Raw genomic sequence first — 18,586 nt, 5'->3', positions numbered from 1 at the left:
CGGCAGGTGAGGGTCTCAGGGCAGCACCGCCTGTGTGTGGCCTGGAAGAAGTAGAGCCCCCTCCCCCCACCCCCGCAAATGTGCAGCGATGGCCTTCCAGCTGGACCATGAAGGGGATGGAATACGGCCTGGACTTCGTAGTGTTTTATTCTTTTCCATGACTGAGGACATTTTAGAAAGCAGGTGGGATAAGGGGTACCCTCCTCCGGCCGACAGAAGGGGACGCGAGGCCTGGCGGCCCACGAGTGCCCTCCCCGGCGACCCCCCCGCCCCGCCCCGCCGCCTCCCTGGCCTCCGCCGGGCGGGACGCCGAGGCCGCTTTCTCTGCGGGAGGCCAAGCGCAGGGAGGAGGCTCGGCGACGGCGGGGCCGGGCTGGCAGGCGGGTGGCGGGGAGTCCCGGCGCCCGTCCGCTGACTCGCTCGGCTCGCCGGGACGCTGCAGAGCCGGCACCCGGCGCGGGGCCCGCGCCCGCCCCCCACGGCCCCGCCCCTCCCCTCCCCTCCCCTCCCCTCCCCTCCCCTCCCCGCCCCGCCGCTGCCGCCCAGCCGCCGCCGCCGCCGTCGCGAGTCCGCCAGCCCCGCCGCCGCCATGGGCCGGGTCCGGCCGGGCGAGCGCGGGCCTCCCGGCCCCGGCCCCGGCCCCGCCGCTCCACCGCCCGCGCCCCGCCGCGCCCGCGCCCTGGCGCTGCTCGGGGCCCTGGTCGCCGCCGCCGCCGCCGTTGCCGCCGCCCGGGCCTATGCCCGCCACGCCGAGGCCCAGGCGGCCGCGCGGCAGGTCTGGCCCGCGGGGAAGGGCGCGCGCGGGGCTCACCCAAGGCCTGGGCTCGGGGGTCCGGGGAGGGGGGCTCGGAGGGTGGGGGGAGCCTCGGAGGAGGCGAGGGGAGGGGCTCGGAGGGCGGGGCTCGGAGCGGGCGGCAGCGGCGGCGGCGGCGGGGGGAGTGGTGTCCGGTGTGCAGAAGGAGGTGTGGAGTGGGCGGGGGAGGGGATGGGGAGGCACGGGTTGGGGTTGGGGCAGGGTGAAAGGTCAGGACCGGTGGGCCGGGGACGGTGGCCTGAAAGGGAGGGAAAAGGGGTGGGGAGGGTGGGGTCGGGCAGACTGCTGCGGGGAGGCGGGAGCATCGGCCCAGTGTGCGGCAGAGCCTGGGACAGACTGGAGGGGCTGTCCAGAGAGGTGACCTGGACAGAGGGAGCGAAGCTGTGACCTGGAGAGCCTGGTGGGGACCTGGGGAGTGCCGGGACAGTGCTGGGGGACAGGAGAGGACACTGGCGAAAGAGTGTGAAATGGAGACGGGGCCAGATGGAAGACTAGGGCAGCCTTGGGGGGTAGTGGATGGTGGATGAAGGAGCAGAGTGAAGCAGGGACCCGGCCGGGGACTGGGGCTCTGGGGTGGTGCAGAGGTGACATCTGAATGATGGGTGGACTGGAAGCGTCCTCAGAACTCAGGAAGGAGGTGGTGGGAGCTGCCCCCTCTGCCGCTTTGGGACCCCAGCTGGGTATTCACGTGGTGCTCAGCGGAGCCTCTTCCTCCCAAGCAGGAGTCAGCACTGAAGTCCCTGGGGACAGAAGGCCTCTTTCTCTTTTCCTCCTTGGACACAGACCGGGATTTGTACATCAGCCCGGAGGAGTTCAAGCCCATTGCTGAGAAGCTGACAGGTACCAGGAGAGGCTGGGGACTGGGGTGGGGAGCACCGAGGCATGGCCCTCAGCTTCTTGGCCACTGTGTTTGCTCTGAGCAGGAAGGCCACCTGGAGAGGGAGATGATGGGTCCTGATGGCCCTGGGATTCTCCCTGCCCTGACACTTTCTAGTTGGCGGTTTGGGCGAGCTCTTCTGGCACCGCCTGAGCCTGTTCTCAAGTGCAAATACTAGTTAAGGTTGCCTGACCCCTTCCAGACATGACTTGAAGCACTTCATCTGCGTTCTCTCTTTAATTTGCATGGTGTCCCGTGAGGTAGCCGCTGTCCTAATTCTCGCGTTTATAGTTGGGGAGACTGAGGCGCAGAGCCAGGATTAGAACCGGGGCCATCTGGCTCCAGGTCCCGCACCTGTTCACAGGTTTGAGGGTTAGAGACAGTACCTGCAGAGTATACAGTAGCTAGCTTTCAATAGGAGTTCTCACTAGTATTACTCAGTATTAAACTCTGCTTAGGTGCTGTCAGATTCCTAGCTTATTTTATAATAATTATATTAATATAATAATCAGATTCCTAGATTATTATTTTTTTATAAAGATGAGGGCCTGAATCATTCTAATGAATTGGTAAATGCTTCTCATTGTCTCACCCTTGCCCCAACCGCTGTGTCCGTTTCTCTCCCATTTCTTGAACTTGGGATCTTGTTATCCAAATTGGTGGGTGTAAGTAGGTCAGTAGATGGCAAAGGCAAGGGAGAGATGCCGGCCGCTCTCGGGCGAGTAAGCACCAAGCACGTGATGGGCTTTCCGTGTCTCAGGCTGGGTCAGGGAGGTTGGCCACTTGCCGGCCCAGTGACCACAGTCCCCGCCAGAGGAGGAGGGTCAGTTGAAAAGTGTGAATTTGCTGGAGCAGACGTGTGTCAGTGTCTCTCAGTGACGTTCAGCTCTGTCGTGAAAGCAGATGGGCAGGTAAACGGGTCAGCCTCGTGCGGATTTGCTTTGACCTTTTCTATCTGCAGACACTTCCCTGAACATCCACACAGCCTCCTCCTTGTCCTTTTTTATGGACAGCGAGAGTGGGTTCCCTCATAATGACAAGCTCTCTGGGCTTGAGGGCACTTTTAATTTTTTTCGCATTTATTTATTTTTGAGAGACAGAGACAGCGTGAGCAGGGGAGGGGTAGAGAGAGAAGGAGACAGAATCTAAAGCAGGCTCCAGGCTCTGAGCCGGCTGTCAGCACAGAACCCGACGCGGGGCTTGAACCCATGAACCAAGAGATCATGACCTAAGCTGAAGTCGGATGCTCAACTGACTGAGCCACCCAGGAGCCCCCCTGCTTTTTTTTTTTTTCTCATAAATCTTTTTCTCCATCAGGGGAAAATAATCCCTCTCTCCATTACCTCGTAGGCCACTACGAGGGCAAAACTGAACCAAGTTTCAGGAAAACAAAAACTAAAATAATTCAAAGCCCAAAATATCAAATCTATGCAGGAAACAGAAGCAGGCTGTCTAGTTGGTACAGTTATGAGTGTGTTTAATTTTCTTTATATCTTAAAGGTTTTACGAATTGTCTGTATTGAGTCACTTGTAAGGAAATAAAACTTTTTATGAAAAAAAGCAGAAGGCCATAAGATACTGGACACTGTTATTAATAATTATCTCTGATAACAGTAAAAGAATGGAAAAAACCAGGCAGGCCTAATAAGCTTACACATTCCTATTGTTCCCTTCCTCCAAGGTTTCCTGATTGCTCTTTGGAAAGTTTTGCTGCATTGGCTTACAAATGCAGAAATAACAATGGTTCTTTAGAACAGGGGTTTGCATCAGGAGCTGCTGGGGAGTGCTGATTAAAAGGGCAGCTTCCTAGGGGCGCCTGGGTGGCTCATTCGGTTAAGCGTCTGACTTCGGCTCAGGCCATGATCTCTCAGGCCATGATCTCTCAGGCCATGATCTCGCAGCTCGTGAGTTCGAGCCCCGCGCAGCTCAGAGCCTGGAGCCTGCTTCGGATGCTGTGTCTCTGCCCCTCCCATGCTCATGCTCTGTCTCTCTCTGTCTCTGGATAATAAATAAATGTTAAAAAATTTTTTTTAAAAAAGGGGGGGGCAGCTTCCTCATTCTAGCCCCTTAGGATTCTGGCTCAGTAGGTTTGAGGAGGATACGGGGCATCTGTAGTTTTAAAAAGGCATCCTGAGTGATTCTGATGATTCCTAGTTAAGAACTGCTCCGCACGCACCCAGTTGGTCTGTCAGTAGGTTCATCAGCAGATGCCAAGCATCATCTCTGTACCATGAACCTGCCCAGGGACAGCAGCCATGACAAGACCTTCCACTCACTGTCTTTTTCCTTAGAGGTGTCCAGGGCCCCTCCCTCCTGTTAGTCACCCCTTCTGAAATAGGCTTCATTTCTCCCCAAACCTTCATCATGACTCCGTCCACACTTGAAGGGCTTGGACTTGGCTTGCCTCGGGCAGGAAAAGATCTAAGAAATCAAGTTCAGCCACTGCCACTGCAGCCCCTCCTTTAACGGACGGGGAAACAAGGCCACCCAGGAAACCAGGGAGAAGCAAGCGTCCTCTCTTCCAAACTGGCATTCTTGAGGACGTTGTAGCCGCAGAGCTTATGACACCAAAGACAGTGTCAAAGGTGGTCTGTTTCTCACTTTCATTCCTTGTTCTGATCGAGTCTCTGACAAGCGTTCGTTTCCTCACGAGGCCCCCATGACAGGGACATGCAGGGCAGCACGGTGTCGATTCCCCATGTGGGAAAACCAGAGGGGCTGAGGGATTTGCCCCAGATCACCCAGGAGATGGAACCGACCTCAGCCTAGAGCCCGCGTGCTCTCTTCTCCAAGCCCCAGACAGTAGCTTCTCTTTGGTGCTAGGATCCCGGCCGCCAGGAGAGGCAGCTGCCTGCCCAGATGTTGCCTTTGGTGGGCCCAACACCAAGTTCATCTCGGACTCAGTTTGCAGAGTGGCCTTTCTGCAGCCAGCTTGGCCTGGTAGAGCACGGGATGGAGTCAGAAGAATTTGGTTTGAGCCCTAGCTCCATGGCAACCCGACCCTGAAACCTCTGGTAGGAGTAATATAGGTCAAGTTTATTATGGGTTCACTGTGTACCAAACCTGGTGCTACCGCTACATGAATTCTCTCATCCCGTCCTCATAACAAGCCACTGGCCAGACATCATACGGCTGCTAAGGGGCGGGATTTGAACCCACCTCACCTGGTGCCTGAGCCTTTAAGGAAACTGAGTCTTTGAGATCACAATGCCCTCAGAAGAGGGTCATGGTTGATTGTGGGTTTAGAGTAAAACAAGCCTGGGTTTGAATCCTGACTCCCCCCACTACCTAGCTGTGTGACCTTTGGGAAGTGACTTCACCTCTCTGAACCTCTGCTTTCTCATGTGTGAGACAGAGTTGGCAATGATGGTATTCTCTGCTTCTCAGAGCTCCAGGGAAACAAAAATGTGATACTTACTTGTCGTTACTTCGGTCCGTTAACTGTTACTCCAGCTCCAAGCCTGGCTCTCTCACTCACCTGCTACTCACCTGTCTCTTCTCAGGGCTTCCCCTTCCCGAGAAGAGAGGCCCTGAAGCCTGAGAGCAGGGCCCCTCTCCGGGGACCTCACTGACCGTGTCTCATAGGCTCAGCTCCTGCTGCCAGCTATGAGGAGGAGCTGCCCCTTGACCCCAGCGAGGAGACGCTCACCATAGAAGCCCGATTCCAGCCTCTGATCCCGGAGTCCATGACCAAGAGCAAAGATGGGTTCCTGGGGGTGAGTTTGAAGGGGGGGGGGCAGGGGAGACTGCTCACGGGTGGGACCACAGATACAGAATCATCTGTGCACATGCACCTTCACCTCCTGAGAATCGGTCTGTGCCCTGCTTTTCTTTCCTTCTTTCTTTTCCTTTTTCTTTTTTAAACTTATCTTTATTTTTTAGAGAGAGAGAGAGAGAGAGAGAGAGAGAGAGAGCACGCAAGTGGGGGAGAGGGGCAGAGGGAGAAAGAGAGACAATCTTGAGCAGGCTCCACACTCAGTGCAGAGCCCCATACCAGGCTCGATCTCACCACCCTGGGATCATGAACGGAGTTGAAACCAAGAGTTGGATGCTCAACCGGCTGAGCCACCCGGGCACCCCCTTTCCTTCCTTCCTTTATTATCTGCCCTCTGTGCCCCCAGTGTGCCAGGCCCTGGGGGTTCCAGAAGTGGGTGTGGTGCTGACCCTGTTGTCTAGGACACAGTCTGGTGCAGGAGGGATAAGCATGAGCCCCTAACCCAGATGGGATCTGGGCTGGCTTCCTGGAGGAAGAATCTGATAGAGACTGCAGGAGAAGGGGGCTCAGCCAGGGGAGGCAGGGGGAGAAGGGCCTGGGCAGAGGAAGCAGCCAGAGCACTGGAGACTGTTGAGGCAGTCGCCTCACGAAGGCTCGTTACTTTCTGTAACTCGGTCTTTCCCGAGGCTGTGAGTTTCTCAAGGGCAAGGGCTGTGACCTGAACCTGTATGCATCCTCAGGCCCCTAGCCCCATGCCTGGCACCTGACAGCCGCTCTGCTGAACTCTGTTGAACCAGACCTGAGGTTCTGTCCCTGGCAGGGGGTCATAGGGTGGGGAGGGCACCTGACAAATGCTCTCCTGAGCAACCCCGCCCCGACCTGAGGCCTCACGGCCAAGGTCTCAAGCCCACCAGGCACCGGGGCATCCCCACACCCTGCCGGCCTTCCCAGACCTCCCCCCACCAGCTTGCTCTGTTCCAGCCGCTCCAGATGTCGAGGCTTTGTTCCAGCTGTGAGCCTTCTCATATGCTGTTCCCTCTGCCAGGAGAGGCTTTTCCTCTTTGCCCAGCCCACACCTACTCAGCCTTTCTCCTGAAATGCCACTTCAGCATGAACAAAGGTCTGAAGGCAGAAAGTGCCAGGCCAGTCACCTGAGGACAGGGAGCTGGTGCGGCTGGACCCAGAGCACAGGAGACACATGCAAGGGCATCCTGGTCAGTGGGGCTAGAAAAGAAGTCACCAGACTACAGAGGGCCTTGGTTGCCTGACTTTGGCCTTCATTCTGTAGCAGCAAGTTACCACAGCAGACTTGGAAATGGGAAGGTTCCCTCATCAGATGCTCGGCAGGCCGGCAGCTGGGGAAAAATGGGAGACGAGAAGACCAGTTCTCGGGAAGGAAGAGGAGGTGGGGGTGGGGAAGCAGTGATGATCGAGAGGAAGGAAAGTGGGGGTTGGGGCTGGAGGGGTGGCTCAGGCTTCTGGCTGGTGACCAAGTGCAGGGTGGGCCCTTGGCCCCTTTGGACCCAGAGCAGGGAGTGGGTCTGGTGGGGAGGGCATGAGGTCAGTCTGGACGCACTGAAGTCATGGTGCCTGGGGACATCCAGGGGAACAGTCCAATAAGTGGTTGGAAACACAGGTTTGACCTTCTGCAGAAGACCTGGGTGGGCAAGGTTGGCAGCGATAGTTGGTTGAAGCTGTCCGAGTAGATCAGTCCCCGGCAGAGCAGTGAGGACAGGGTGGGACTGGCAGGGTGCCTGGGCACAGCTGCTCTTATAGGAAGATGGGTCAGGAGCAGTGCCCCACAGAGCGCAGCCCCCCCTTGGTGCACAGCTCCCCCTGCAGGGGTGGCCAGCCCGTGGGCAGGACCCAGCAGCAGGCAGCTCAACCTGGCCCTGCACAGCGGGCCCTGCTTGGAGAACCTGCCTGCTCGGTCCTCTTGGGGATAGCTCTGAGAACCCCCCTCCTCCCTCCTCGCGATGAGCCTGGCCCCCCACCACTGCAGAGGCGCGGAAGGGAGAGGGAGCCTGCTACTGTTGAAGACCTGGCAGCCCCCTGGTGGCCAAGTGCCACCCCCCCGCCCCCCACAAGGTGCCAGGCACTTGCTGTCCTGGTGGCCACCACCTCCATGCGACTCCTGCCTGGAGCGCAGAGGGCAGGGAGGGGCTACAGAAGGTGGAAGCTGCAGGTGTTATTGAAGGATGCCTTCCAGATCCTGCCTCAGTGTTCTAGATGTGCAGACAGTCAGGCCTGCACAGTCTGACCCTCGTCCCATCCTGCACAGCAGCTCACCAGACAGAGAGGGCACCTTACCGAAGTGACAGGAGATGGCTGAGGGACCCCAGGCATGCCAGGTGCCCAGCCACCGGGGTGCTGGCCACAGGGGAAGTGGGCACTCCCTGGGGATTGCCTTCCTGCCCCTTCTCTGTGGTCACATCCTGCTCTTTGCCCCAGAAATTTCCCCCAAGGTGGTTACCACCTTTCTCCTCAGACCTCCCCCCAAACCGTCTGCCCCCTCGGCAGGACATTATCCTGGGGAGGAGACTTGAAGAGAAGAAGGGGAGGGAGAAGGCAAGGCTGGCAGAAGGCATGGCAGGCAGGGGCAGTTGGGGTCACCAGCTGGTGCAAAGGAGGGAGGCAGGACCATGTGCCAGTGAGGCCTGGGATCGGGGCCGTGTGACTGGGCTTAACCAGAGAGAGAAGAGGCAGGCAGAACCCCTGCACAGAGCACCCCCCCCCCCACCCCTGTACTAGCCCCGGGTGGCCCTGCTTGCCTGGGGCCTGGGCTTGGCCTGAGCAGGCCGTGGGGGTGCCGCTTCCTGGGCTGGGGGCTGGTGGAGGATGGTGGGGTGAGGTGAGCCTCGGCTCCAGGGAGACCTCCACCCACTCATGGAATGGGGACCCCCACATCGTGGTTCTCAGCGCCCCAGGGCTTCTGCTTTCCGCTGCCCCAGGTCTCCCGCCTGGCCCTGTCCGGCCTCCGCAACTGGACGACTGCGGCCTTGCCGAGCGCGGTGTTTGCTGCCCGACACTTCCGGCCTTTCCTTCCTCCTCGGGGCCAAGTGGAGCTGGGGGAGCCGTGGTGGATCATCCCCAGTGAGCTGAGCGTCTTCACCGGCTATTTATCCAACAACCGCTTCTACCCACCACCGCCCAAGGGCAAAGAGGTGAGGGTTGCCTGTGTAGTGACCCTGGGGCCCTCCACCCAGCCCCAGCCCAGCCACAGCCCCCTCTGCACCTGCTCTCCACCTGCTCCGCACCTGGACCCCTAGTGCCAGGACTGCCCCGCCTTCTCTCCTGCCTCCCCCTCCTCACCCCCACCCCAGGCCCAGGCCTGCAGGTCCAGAGCGGAAACTCACCTAGGGGATCAGGACCCAACAAGCCGGCACGGGTCTCCACTGCCCTCCCCTCAGGTCATCGTCCACCGGCTCCTGAGCATGTTCCACCCTCGGCCCTTCGTGAAAACCCGCTTTGCCCCTCAGGGGGCTGTCGCCTGCCTGACCGCCATCAGCGATTTCTACTACACCGTCATGTTCCGGTGTGTAGTCCTCAGAGACCCCTCCTGGTCTCTCTGCCCGGCTGGGGACCCGGGGGGAGCACGGAAGGGCACAGCGCCGCGAGGGCAGGGCCTGCCTGGTGGCCCCCAGTGCCACCACGTACCACCTTCTGGTCTTGGGCGAGCGGCGTTGGCTCTCTGGGCCTCGGTGTCTTCATCTGTGGCTGGGGGTGGTGGTGACTTCCTTCTAGGAACAAGGGGAAAGCGTGGTGCTTGCGTAGCATGAGGCCGGTGGCTGTGATTGTCGCCCGCCCAGAGGGGAGTGTCGAAGAGCTGTGACACCGGGTCACACCCCCGCAGAAGCTGTGAGGGCTCAGAGGACAGTTGGTCACACGTGGCCTCCAGTGAAGGCGGTGTGTGAACCGGGCCCTGAGGACGGGCAGTGCTTCTAGGGCCTCGGGGCTTCTCCCTCCCCAGCCCTGTTCTCCACACAAGAATCTGGCCAAGGGTTCCCCAGCTTTGGCAAAAGAGCCACAGTGTGGTGGCGGTGGGGTGGGGGGGAGGGCTCCAGCTCAGGAGGGGGCTGGTCCCAGCCAGGCTCCTCTCCCCCCAGGATCCATGCCGAGTTCCAGCTCAGCGAGCCACCTGACTTCCCTTTCTGGTTCTCGCCGGGCCAGTTCACTGGCCACATCATCCTCTCCAAAGATGCCACCCATGTCCGAGACTTCCGGCTCTTCGTGCCCAACCACAGGTGGGAGCCTGGGCCCCGGGCCAGCCCTGCACCCCACCACAGTTTGCCCCGCTCCCCCCCGCCCAGCTCCAGGAGCTCAGGTGCAGGGGCCCCGAGGCCCCCTCAGTCGCTGCCCCTCCTTCACTCCCCAGAGCCACTTCTCTTGGGGGAGGCCTGGAGCTGACCCAGGAGGAGGCAACTTGAAGTGAGCTGAGGTGGGTCATTCCATCACCTGGCAACCATGGCCCAGTTGGCCCGGACTGCCAACTCTGTGCCTGGGACCCAGGGCAGCAGCCAACAGACCCTCCCCAAAGCTGGAGCCCAGTGCCCTCATACTGCTCACAGACCTCCAACAGACCTGTAACCACAGCTTGCTCGTGTCCCCCTAGGGGAGGGCTGGCAGGTGGGCAGGGATCTGCCCGGTCAGGGTCCAGGAAGCCTTCCCAGGGGAAGAGACATCTAAGCAGAGACCTGGGGGGTTAGGAGGGTTTAGCCAGGCAGAGGGAGCAGCACGTGTAAAGGCCCGGGGGCAGACCCTCCACCACCTGTACTTGCTACCTCAGGCCCTGGGGGGTAGAGGGCAGGGGGCTTCTGGGAGAATTCCATGCCAGCTTTCCTGTGTGCCCAACCTGCTCAGGATCAGCCTCTTGTCAAGAGCATGGGACCCAGAGGGCCTGGCTTCAAGTCTTTCCAGATTCCTCCCTGACAGCAAGAGGCTGCTTAGTAGGTCTGAGTGACCCAGGACAGGGACAAGACCTTGGCTGGGAGGCCCATAGTAAGTCTCCACCGTGGCACCAGTGGGTTGCATGGCTGTGGGCAAGGCCCCGACCCTCTCTGGGCCTCAGTTTCCTCATCTGCTAAATGAAGGGATAGCTCCAGGGCAAGAGTGATAGTTGGGATAGCCTGGGAACAGAAAGTTGTCCCCAGGAGCCAGAGTGGTTTTGTCTCCTTCCCCTCAGCTGTAGAGGCTCAGCCCAGGGCACACCAACCTCCCCACCCCCCTCCCGGCCCCCCAGAGTTGGAGGTGGGGGTCCCGGATTGGATGAAACAGGGCAGGGGCAAACGACCAGCCCCAGGATCTCCTGAGCCTGTGTCTCAGGAGCTGGCCACGGGGCTGGCTGCCCACCTCCTCCGGCCAGCTCCCCTGGCCCAAGGTGGGTAGTTGTCGGTGCTGGGCTGCCCTCGTGTGGCAGATGTGTAGATGGCTCGTGGTGGGGCCAGACTTCCTGTGGGAGAGGGCACGCAGGGGAGGCCAGCTCAGGGAGGCCGGTGCCAGGTTTTCGCCCCTGCCCCTCTCTGTGTCCTAGGGGAGGCACTAATGATCTTTCTACCTCAGAGTCTTGAGCAGCACTGGAGACATGACCTGGAGATGTGAAAGCCCTTTGTGAACTAGAAGGGGCAGGGCCAGTGGAGTGTTGTGTGGTTGCAGTGCCTTAGGCAGAGGCAGCCCAGGGACAGAAAAGGGCCTCGGCTGTCAAAACCCCAGTGGCCCTGAGACCACTTGGGTTCACCTTGCCGGGCCTGTGTCCTCATCTGTAACACAGGGAGAGTTGTGTACTTCAAAGTCTGACATACAGTTAATGGGCCTTGGTGGTGGGGGTATTCGGCCCTGGCCACCCTCTCACCTGTCCCCAGGTCTCTGAATGTGGACATGGAGTGGCTGTATGGGGCCAGTGAGAACAGCAATATGGAGGTGGACATTGGCTATATCCCCCAGGTGAGCACACAAGTGGTACCGACCCAGGTAAGGAGACAGGATTCAGCTGCAGGGCTGGGTGTCTCAGGCGGTCCAGGGTGAAGGACAGAGCCCCTGGCAGGCCGAGGCCAACTGTCCCCGAAGCGGGATTCTGGGAAACCACCAGACCCTGCACAGAAAACCCACCAGCTGTCTTCGGCCCCCAGGTGGCTTCACATAGAAGGAGCCCCTGATGGCTGAGTCCCAGACCCACTGCGGCCTTGACCAGGCCCTGCCCTTCCCAGAGCCTCAGTTTCTCCACCTTTGCAACGAGTGGGATATCTTTGAGGGTCTCTTAAGGAGTCTTGCCCATCTCTGAGACACCCTCACTGATGTCAACCCCCACTGACCTCTGGGCCAGATGGAACTGGAGGCCGTGGGCCCGTCGGTGCCTTCTGTGATCCTGGATGAGGATGGCAACATGATCGACAGCCGCCCACCCTCCGGGGAGCCCCTCCAGTTTGTCTTTGAGGAGATCAAGTGGCAGCAGGAGCTGAGCTGGGAGGAGGCTGCCCGGCGCCTAGAAGTGGCCATGTACCCCTTCAAGAAGGTGGGCAGGAGTGAGGGCGAGGGGCGGGCTCTATGCGGCCAGGGCTGGGGGAGCAGCAGGTGGGTGCTAGTCTCCAGGCTGGGTACAGGGCCTGCTGCTGAGGCCACCTCCCTGCAGGGCCTGGCCAGGGGCTTCTCTTTCCTCTCTTTGGCCATTCAGAACTTGGAGAAGGCATTCCCGTGGCTCAACAATACCCTTTCTCGCACACACACTCACACTACAAATACACACACACACACACACACACACACACACACTACACAGAGCTCCTGAACAGGACCCTAGCCTCACACAGTAGCTTCTCTCTGTCTCCACTTGGCCTCAGGTTGCCTATCTGCCATTCACCGAGGCCTTCGACCAAGCCAAGGCCAAGAACAAGCTGGTGCACTCAATTCTGCTGTGGGGGGCCCTGGATGACCAGTCCTGCTGAGGTGAGGGAGACCCTGCCAGTCTGGGGGAGATATCATACCTCATGGGGTACAGGTGGCTCTGAGACCAGCAGGACTGTCCTGTTGGAACATAACGGGGGAGGGGGTGGGGGGGACTTGGGGACTACACAGGGCAGGGGCGTGGGAGAAGGGCTTGGGAGAAGGGGTTGTGTGCCGAGCTCAGAAGAAGCTGCTGTTCGCAGTGAAAGGGGCCCAGCTCGGTCATTTTCAGCGTGGAGACCTTGGCCAAATGACTTCCCCTCCCTTTTTTTTTTTTTTTCCAATGAAAGGGAAACTTTTTTGAGGCCCCAGGGCCTTGGGGCTCTGGCAGGAGGCCGCCCTGCTGGCAAAGGAAGAGCCGTTGGAGAGGCCTTATTTGACCTTCTTCACCATCAGGTTCACGTTATGGTCTGAGACTCCCCTCCTTAAGCCTTAGCTTTCTCAACAGTGAAGGAGGGGTAACATACTCACTCCCAGAGTTGTGAAGATGGATGTAAAAGTGCCTGGGCTCTGTGAAGTGTTGCATACAAGCGAGAGAGAAAAATAGTGCCAGAGGCTGGCCAGGCATTCACTTATTCAGAAGATTCACCCAAGGCCTACTAGACACAAAGATTCTGGGTGTCCGACAATGGGCCCAAAGATGAGTAAAACGGTGCCCCTGCCCTCATTCAGTCAATCGACAAACCTCCTGGGCACCTCCTGCGCCAAGGCGTCGGCCTGGTGCTGAGAGTCTTCTAATAAGGAAGTCAGAAGTGGTCCCTGTCCTTGGGGAGCACACTGTGTGCAGAAGGCAGACGTTGAGTGACTAAGTTCAAGCGTGGGGTGGGGAGCATCACCCAGGGGAAGATCCAGAGTGTGACGGGGGGCTCAGGGAAGGCTTCTTAGAGATCGTGGTTTTAAGCTGAGACCTGAAGGATGAGTAGGAATTTATCAAGTGACAGGAGGAAAAAGTGTTTTAGGTAGAACAATGCGTGCAAAGGCCCTGGGCCACAGAGTTTTAGTGGATTTAAGAAGCTGCCACTGTCGGCAAGTCCCTGGCTGAAGCCCCCCCGCCCACCGCCACAGATCTCCGCCCAGAATGCCAGTATATTATTGACTGCAGTGGCAGCTACCCAGTATTCAGCACCTACTCTGTGGCAGGCTCTTTGAATCTGTTATCTCACCGGCGTGCACAGACCATTCTACAGCCCACGAGGTTTATTACCCAGAGAAAAGCTAGTAGGACATGGGAGCGGGCCTCACTCTTCTCGCCGTGCTGTTCCCTGAACAGGTTCAGGGCGGACTCTCCGGGAGACTGTCCTGGAAAGTTCGCCCATCCTCGCCCTCCTTAATGAGAGCTTCATCAGCACTTGGTCCCTGGTGAGGGAGTTGGAAGACATGCAGGTGAGTGGCAGGCGGACGGGAACAGCCCCGTGGGAGGCCCTGGGAGAGTGCTGGAGACTGAGGCATCAGGAGCGTGCCCAACTGTCCCCACAGAACAACCAGGAGAACCCGTCCCACAAGAAGCTCGCAGACTTGCACCTGGAGAAGTATAGCTTCCCCGTGGAGATGATGATCTGCCTGCCCAATGGCACCGTGGTAGGCAGCCCCCAGTACCTGCACCCAGCCCGGGCCAGGCGCCGCGGGGCAGAGGAAGCAGAAAGCAAGGGCACAGACTTACAGATCGCCTCAGGCTTCAGGGCTGGCTCCACTACTTCCTGCTGGTCTCCCAGCAGCCTGAGCCTCACTTGTCCCCATCTGTAAAGTGGGAACTGTCCTGCCCGCCCTGCCTGCCCCACCAGGTGCTGGGACCCTCCCGTGAGAAGGAGGACCTCAGTAGCACTTTGGGGATGGGGCAGCCGTGAGCACGGGCCGGCGGCAGAGTGGACGGGGAGGGCAAGCTCACCCTGGACCATTGTGGCCAGCTCTGGGATGGAAGGAGGAAGCAGGGGCCAGGCCTTGTGACAAGCAGAGAGGACCAGGGGGCCCCAGGCCGAGCCAAGCTGTAAGACCCTACCTCTCCTCAGGGGCCCCTGCGAGCACTCACACACTCGACACTCTCGTCAAGGTCTCAAACGGCTTTGGGAGATGGACAGTCACGAGTGCCCATTTTGCAAACATGGACACTAAGGCTCAAAAAGGTGCAGAGACTTGGCGAAAGTTGCACGGTTAAGAGATGCAGCTGGTTTTGAAACCAGGCCTGCCTGTGAGCCTCAGAATCTCCTGCCCCTTACCCTTTGAGTCCTAAGGGATGGTTAGTGTGGGACTGCGGGCCGTGGGAGGGTGGCCATCTTCCCCAGGCTTTCAGGCCGGGGAGCAGTGGGGGAGCCAGAGCCGAGGCCTGCCTGGAAGAGGGCCACCGCTCAGCCCAGCAGAGCCCGGCCGTGGCAGGGCCCTGGCCTCACAGAGCTCGGCAGACAAAACTTGGCCTGGGGACCGTGCTCTCCTGCTCGCTTGACCTTGTGTTTCTTGGCTCCTGTACTGGGCACCTGCCCTTAAGGAGCTGACTAGCCAGCGTGAGAGGCAGAGGGGGGAGCAGGCACACAGAGTGGGTCGGCATTTTGGCCCAAGGGAGTGTGGGGTTCATCGGTCACAGGAACGGGGGGAAAGAGGGGCCGTAGGGGGTGGGGGCGAGGAAAAGGTGGAGAGGTGGGAGGTCCCCGCCCGGCAGGTGGGGTGTGGGAGAGGTCTGCCGGCAGAGGGCCCTGTGTGCGCAGAGGTGGGCGAGGGGAACAGCCTCTGGTTGGCGTCTGCCCTGTGTGTTTGCCATCTGCCTCAGAGCGAGGACAGTCAAGGCCTGAGCGGCCCCTTTTCCTAAGAGAACGGGAGCAGACAGGGAGCAAGAGGGGCCCCCTCGCTCTCCTCACCCAGACCCTCTCCCAGGTCCACCACATCAATGCCAACTACTTCTTGGACATCACCTCCATGAAGCCTGAGGATATTGAGAACAACGTCTTCAGCTTCTCGTCCACCTTTGAAGACCCGTCCACGGCCACCTACATGCAGTTCCTGAAGGAAGGCCTTCGGCGCGGCCTGCCCCTCCTCCAGCCCTAGTGTGGCCTCAGACCATGAGAGGCCAGGCTGGACGGGGTTGGGGGGAGCTGAGGCGAAGGCCTCCAACACTGAAGACAGGCCCCTCGGGCTCAGAGCCAGCGGTCCTGGCACATTTCAAACTTCGGGCACCCCCACCCCGCCACTCCCAGGCTGCCTGTGCGGTCGGAGGTCAGTGAAGGGTCAGACAAGGGGGTGCCTGGGGTGACCGGACGGATGAACCTCTGACTCCAGCTGCCACCATTAGCCCTTTACCACCCACGTGGTTCCAGAAGCTGCTCAGGACACCAGAAACGGGACCTCAGGTCATCTCCCTGGACCTCACCCACTCAGGCACGAAGCCCAGGTCCTTGTGGGGTGAAGATCCGGGAGGCGTGGTGCCAGGAAGACAGGGCGCCCCTCTCTCCTTACATTCGCCGCCCCCCTCCCCCGAAAGAAACGTTAAGAAGGTCCGGACTGGGGGCTGGGGAGAGGTTGCCAGGGAAGCACTCTTGTTTGTCTGGAGCCTTCTTCCTGGCTGCCCTCCTATGCCTGGTGTCCCCAGGGGAGTCAGTTTTAGCTGGAGACAGCCTTCTGGAGGCTCAGGGAAAAACCCTCCAGAAGAAGTCACTGTACCCCAGACCTCAGCTCTCCAGACCACTCAATCCAACCTAATGATAGGACCCCAACCCCTGATTTGGGACTTGCTGGAAGCCAGCTGCTTGGGGAGGTTCACTGTGAAGTAGGCTTCTGCTCTTAGCAAGGGAGTCCACTGAGGAGTTTCCGAGGCCCAGGGCCAAGGCACCCCCACCTCCTACCCAGCAAGGGTCACAGTGGGACTACTGGAGCCAGCCCCCTGCCCCTCAGGCCCCAGCTCCACAGAAGTGTAGCTCAGCCAAAGAACACAGCCTCCCCCAGAGCTGTCAGGGCAGCCCAGACCCGCGTGCCCCCCCCCCCCCCCCCCCCCCCACCGAATGGCCGTTGACCTTGCTTGGCCCTCTCTTAAGGCCTTGGTCTATGTCCCAAGCCACTGACTACAGCCAGTCTTTTTTATACCTGCAGAAAAGTGTTTTTACGTGAAGTTTCTCACAGTTTGTAGATATTTTTGATAACCCCAACACTGAGGAGAAAGAAGGGGCGGTGTCTTCCCCCAGCAGCAGCCCCATGATGGCTGGATCTGAAATCCTAGATGGGCCCAGCTTGATGTCTTTGCAGCTGCACCTATGGGAAGAAATCTTCCTCTCTTCCTTTTCTTCCAGCTTTTTAAAAAGAAAGTCACTGTACCCCCAACCCTATCCTTGTCCTCCACTCAGGCCCATGAGGGTCCCTGGGCTTTCATTAAAGCCTTGGAGCCAAACCTCCCCAAACCCTGCCCCACAGGGGCTCACTCTTAAGCCTGGAAGAGGAAGGCAGACACTTGCTCGGACCACTCCCGGGCCTCCCATATGCTGAGTACCCCTGCCTGCCATTGAAGTATCCATACCGAGCCTTCTCTCTCGGGCACTCTGTTAACTTTACTTCTATTTTCTCATTTAATCCTCACAACCTGTGAGGAGCTATTAATCGATCCCATTTTGCAGATGAAGAAACTGAGTCTCAGGGAAGTGAAGTGACTTGCCCAAGGTCACCGAGTGGTAGAGTTGAGATTCAGCCTGTGTCTTGATTTTGGTGTTTTCGTTTCGCACTGCACCCCCACCTCTCTCCCCTGCCCATTTTCACTGAGGTGAAAAAGTTCAAACCAAAATGTCTCAGCCCCCTCTGATCCCCAGACAAAATGAGGCATGAGCCAGCAAGCTCAGCCAAGTTCTTTGTGTCCTTTCTGGGAGGCAGTGCTTCCATGCCCCTTAAAGGGAGGGAGGGCACCGAAGTCTGTCTCAGTGCTTCCCGGGGTGGGTGGTAGTAGCCAGTCCCATGAGCCACCCAGTGTCAGCAGAGACTCCACCTCCCTACCCCACCCGGCAGGCTCTTCCCCTCCATGATGGTCCAGGAGGGCCCACCCCACACTGAGCAATCCTTGTCCGTTGTAAGGCGCTGGTTGCTTGGGCTTTCTGATCTTCATCTCATGCCTTTTCCTGACTGCCCCCCCCCCACCAACTGTGCCTTGAAGCTCATGGTGGGGGAGGGCCCTAGCTGCCCTCTTGTCACCCCTCTGCCACTTCTCTCCCCTGTCCATATGTCTTATAATAAAATTGGAGAGACTAGGGTGGTTCTAAGTGCCTTTCCTTTAAGTAGGATATTGGTCAGTTCTATCCGTGGTCTGACTCCTCTTGTGAGATTGGCTTGGCAGATGGACAAGGGAGCATGGCTGGAATGCCTTTAGGGACTCAATTTTCTGTCACCAGAGGGCTCGAGTGATATTCTTTTTTTTTTTTTTTTTTTTTTTTTTTGAGAGAGAGAGAGTGAGAGCATGAAACTGAGGGGACAGGGGGAGAGTTAGGTGGGGACAGAGAGAGAATCCCAAGCAGGCTCTACACCCAGCTCAGGGCTCGATCCCGAGACTCTGGGATTATGACCTGAGCCGGAATCAAGAGTCAGATGTTCAAATGACATCCAGGCGGCCCTCAAGTGATGTGCTTAAAGTAAGTTTGTGATAGACCTAGTTAGTAGAACTTACTACTATTTTTAGAATCTGATGTTCTGTGTTGAGATTCTAAAGTTAATTACACATTGTCTTAGAAGCAGAGCCTGAGACAGGCATTAGATAATTTTTTTGAAGGATTACACTTCAGGAAAAACCTGTATAAGGAGTCAAGAAAGGGTGCCTGGCTGGCTCAGTTGGAGGAGCATGGGACCCTTGATCTCGGGTTATGAGTCTGAGGTCCCACGCTGGGTGTAGAGATTACTTTAAAAATTAAAAAAAAAAAAAAAAAAAGGTTTAACTTTTTTTTTTTTTAAATTAAAAGAAGGAATGACAAAGAATGGGGAAAAGAAAAATGTTAAGCAAGGGTAGACTCTCCAATCCGAGCCCTAGAATGATCCCAGGCGAAAGGAACTGTGGAACTTCTGGAACACAAGCCACACCACAGAGTAGAACCTGCCTTTTGTACCCTGTGTTAGTTGATTTGGAGGATGAAGTAACTTCGCAGGTTAGAGCCTCTGTTCTCCCTCTTACAAGTGCAATTTTCCAGAGAAGGGGGCAGTTGTGTGCAGCCAACACAGCAGCTGGAGGATGGATTCGCTGGCAGGGTAGAGGAGATCTGGGTCGAGCACCAAGACATCTGCCACCCCTAGAAGA

The 18,586-nt window shown here is 58.3% G+C and overlaps 1 protein-coding gene across 1 annotated transcript; it reads left to right on the top strand.

Annotated features, from left to right (window-relative positions):
- The first annotated feature begins 589 nt into the window (after window positions 1–589).
- SELENON (selenoprotein N) lies at window positions 590–17,552 on the top strand. Its single transcript, XM_047872505.1, has 12 exons — window positions 590–775; window positions 1,537–1,654; window positions 5,277–5,407; window positions 8,358–8,570; window positions 8,817–8,941; window positions 9,513–9,650; window positions 11,265–11,346; window positions 11,726–11,914; window positions 12,240–12,345; window positions 13,613–13,725; window positions 13,819–13,920; window positions 15,205–17,552. Exons 1-12 carry the CDS (start codon window positions 590–592, stop codon window positions 15,373–15,375), a joined length of 1,674 nt encoding a protein of 557 aa, XP_047728461.1. The 3' UTR covers window positions 15,376–17,552.
- Window positions 17,553–18,586: the final 1,034 nt, after the last annotated feature.

This window comes from Prionailurus viverrinus, chromosome C1 (assembly GCF_022837055.1).
Source record: "Prionailurus viverrinus isolate Anna chromosome C1, UM_Priviv_1.0, whole genome shotgun sequence".
Taxonomy (NCBI): Eukaryota; Metazoa; Chordata; class Mammalia; order Carnivora; family Felidae; genus Prionailurus; species Prionailurus viverrinus.
This window is presented reverse-complemented; position numbering and strand designations above follow the sequence as displayed.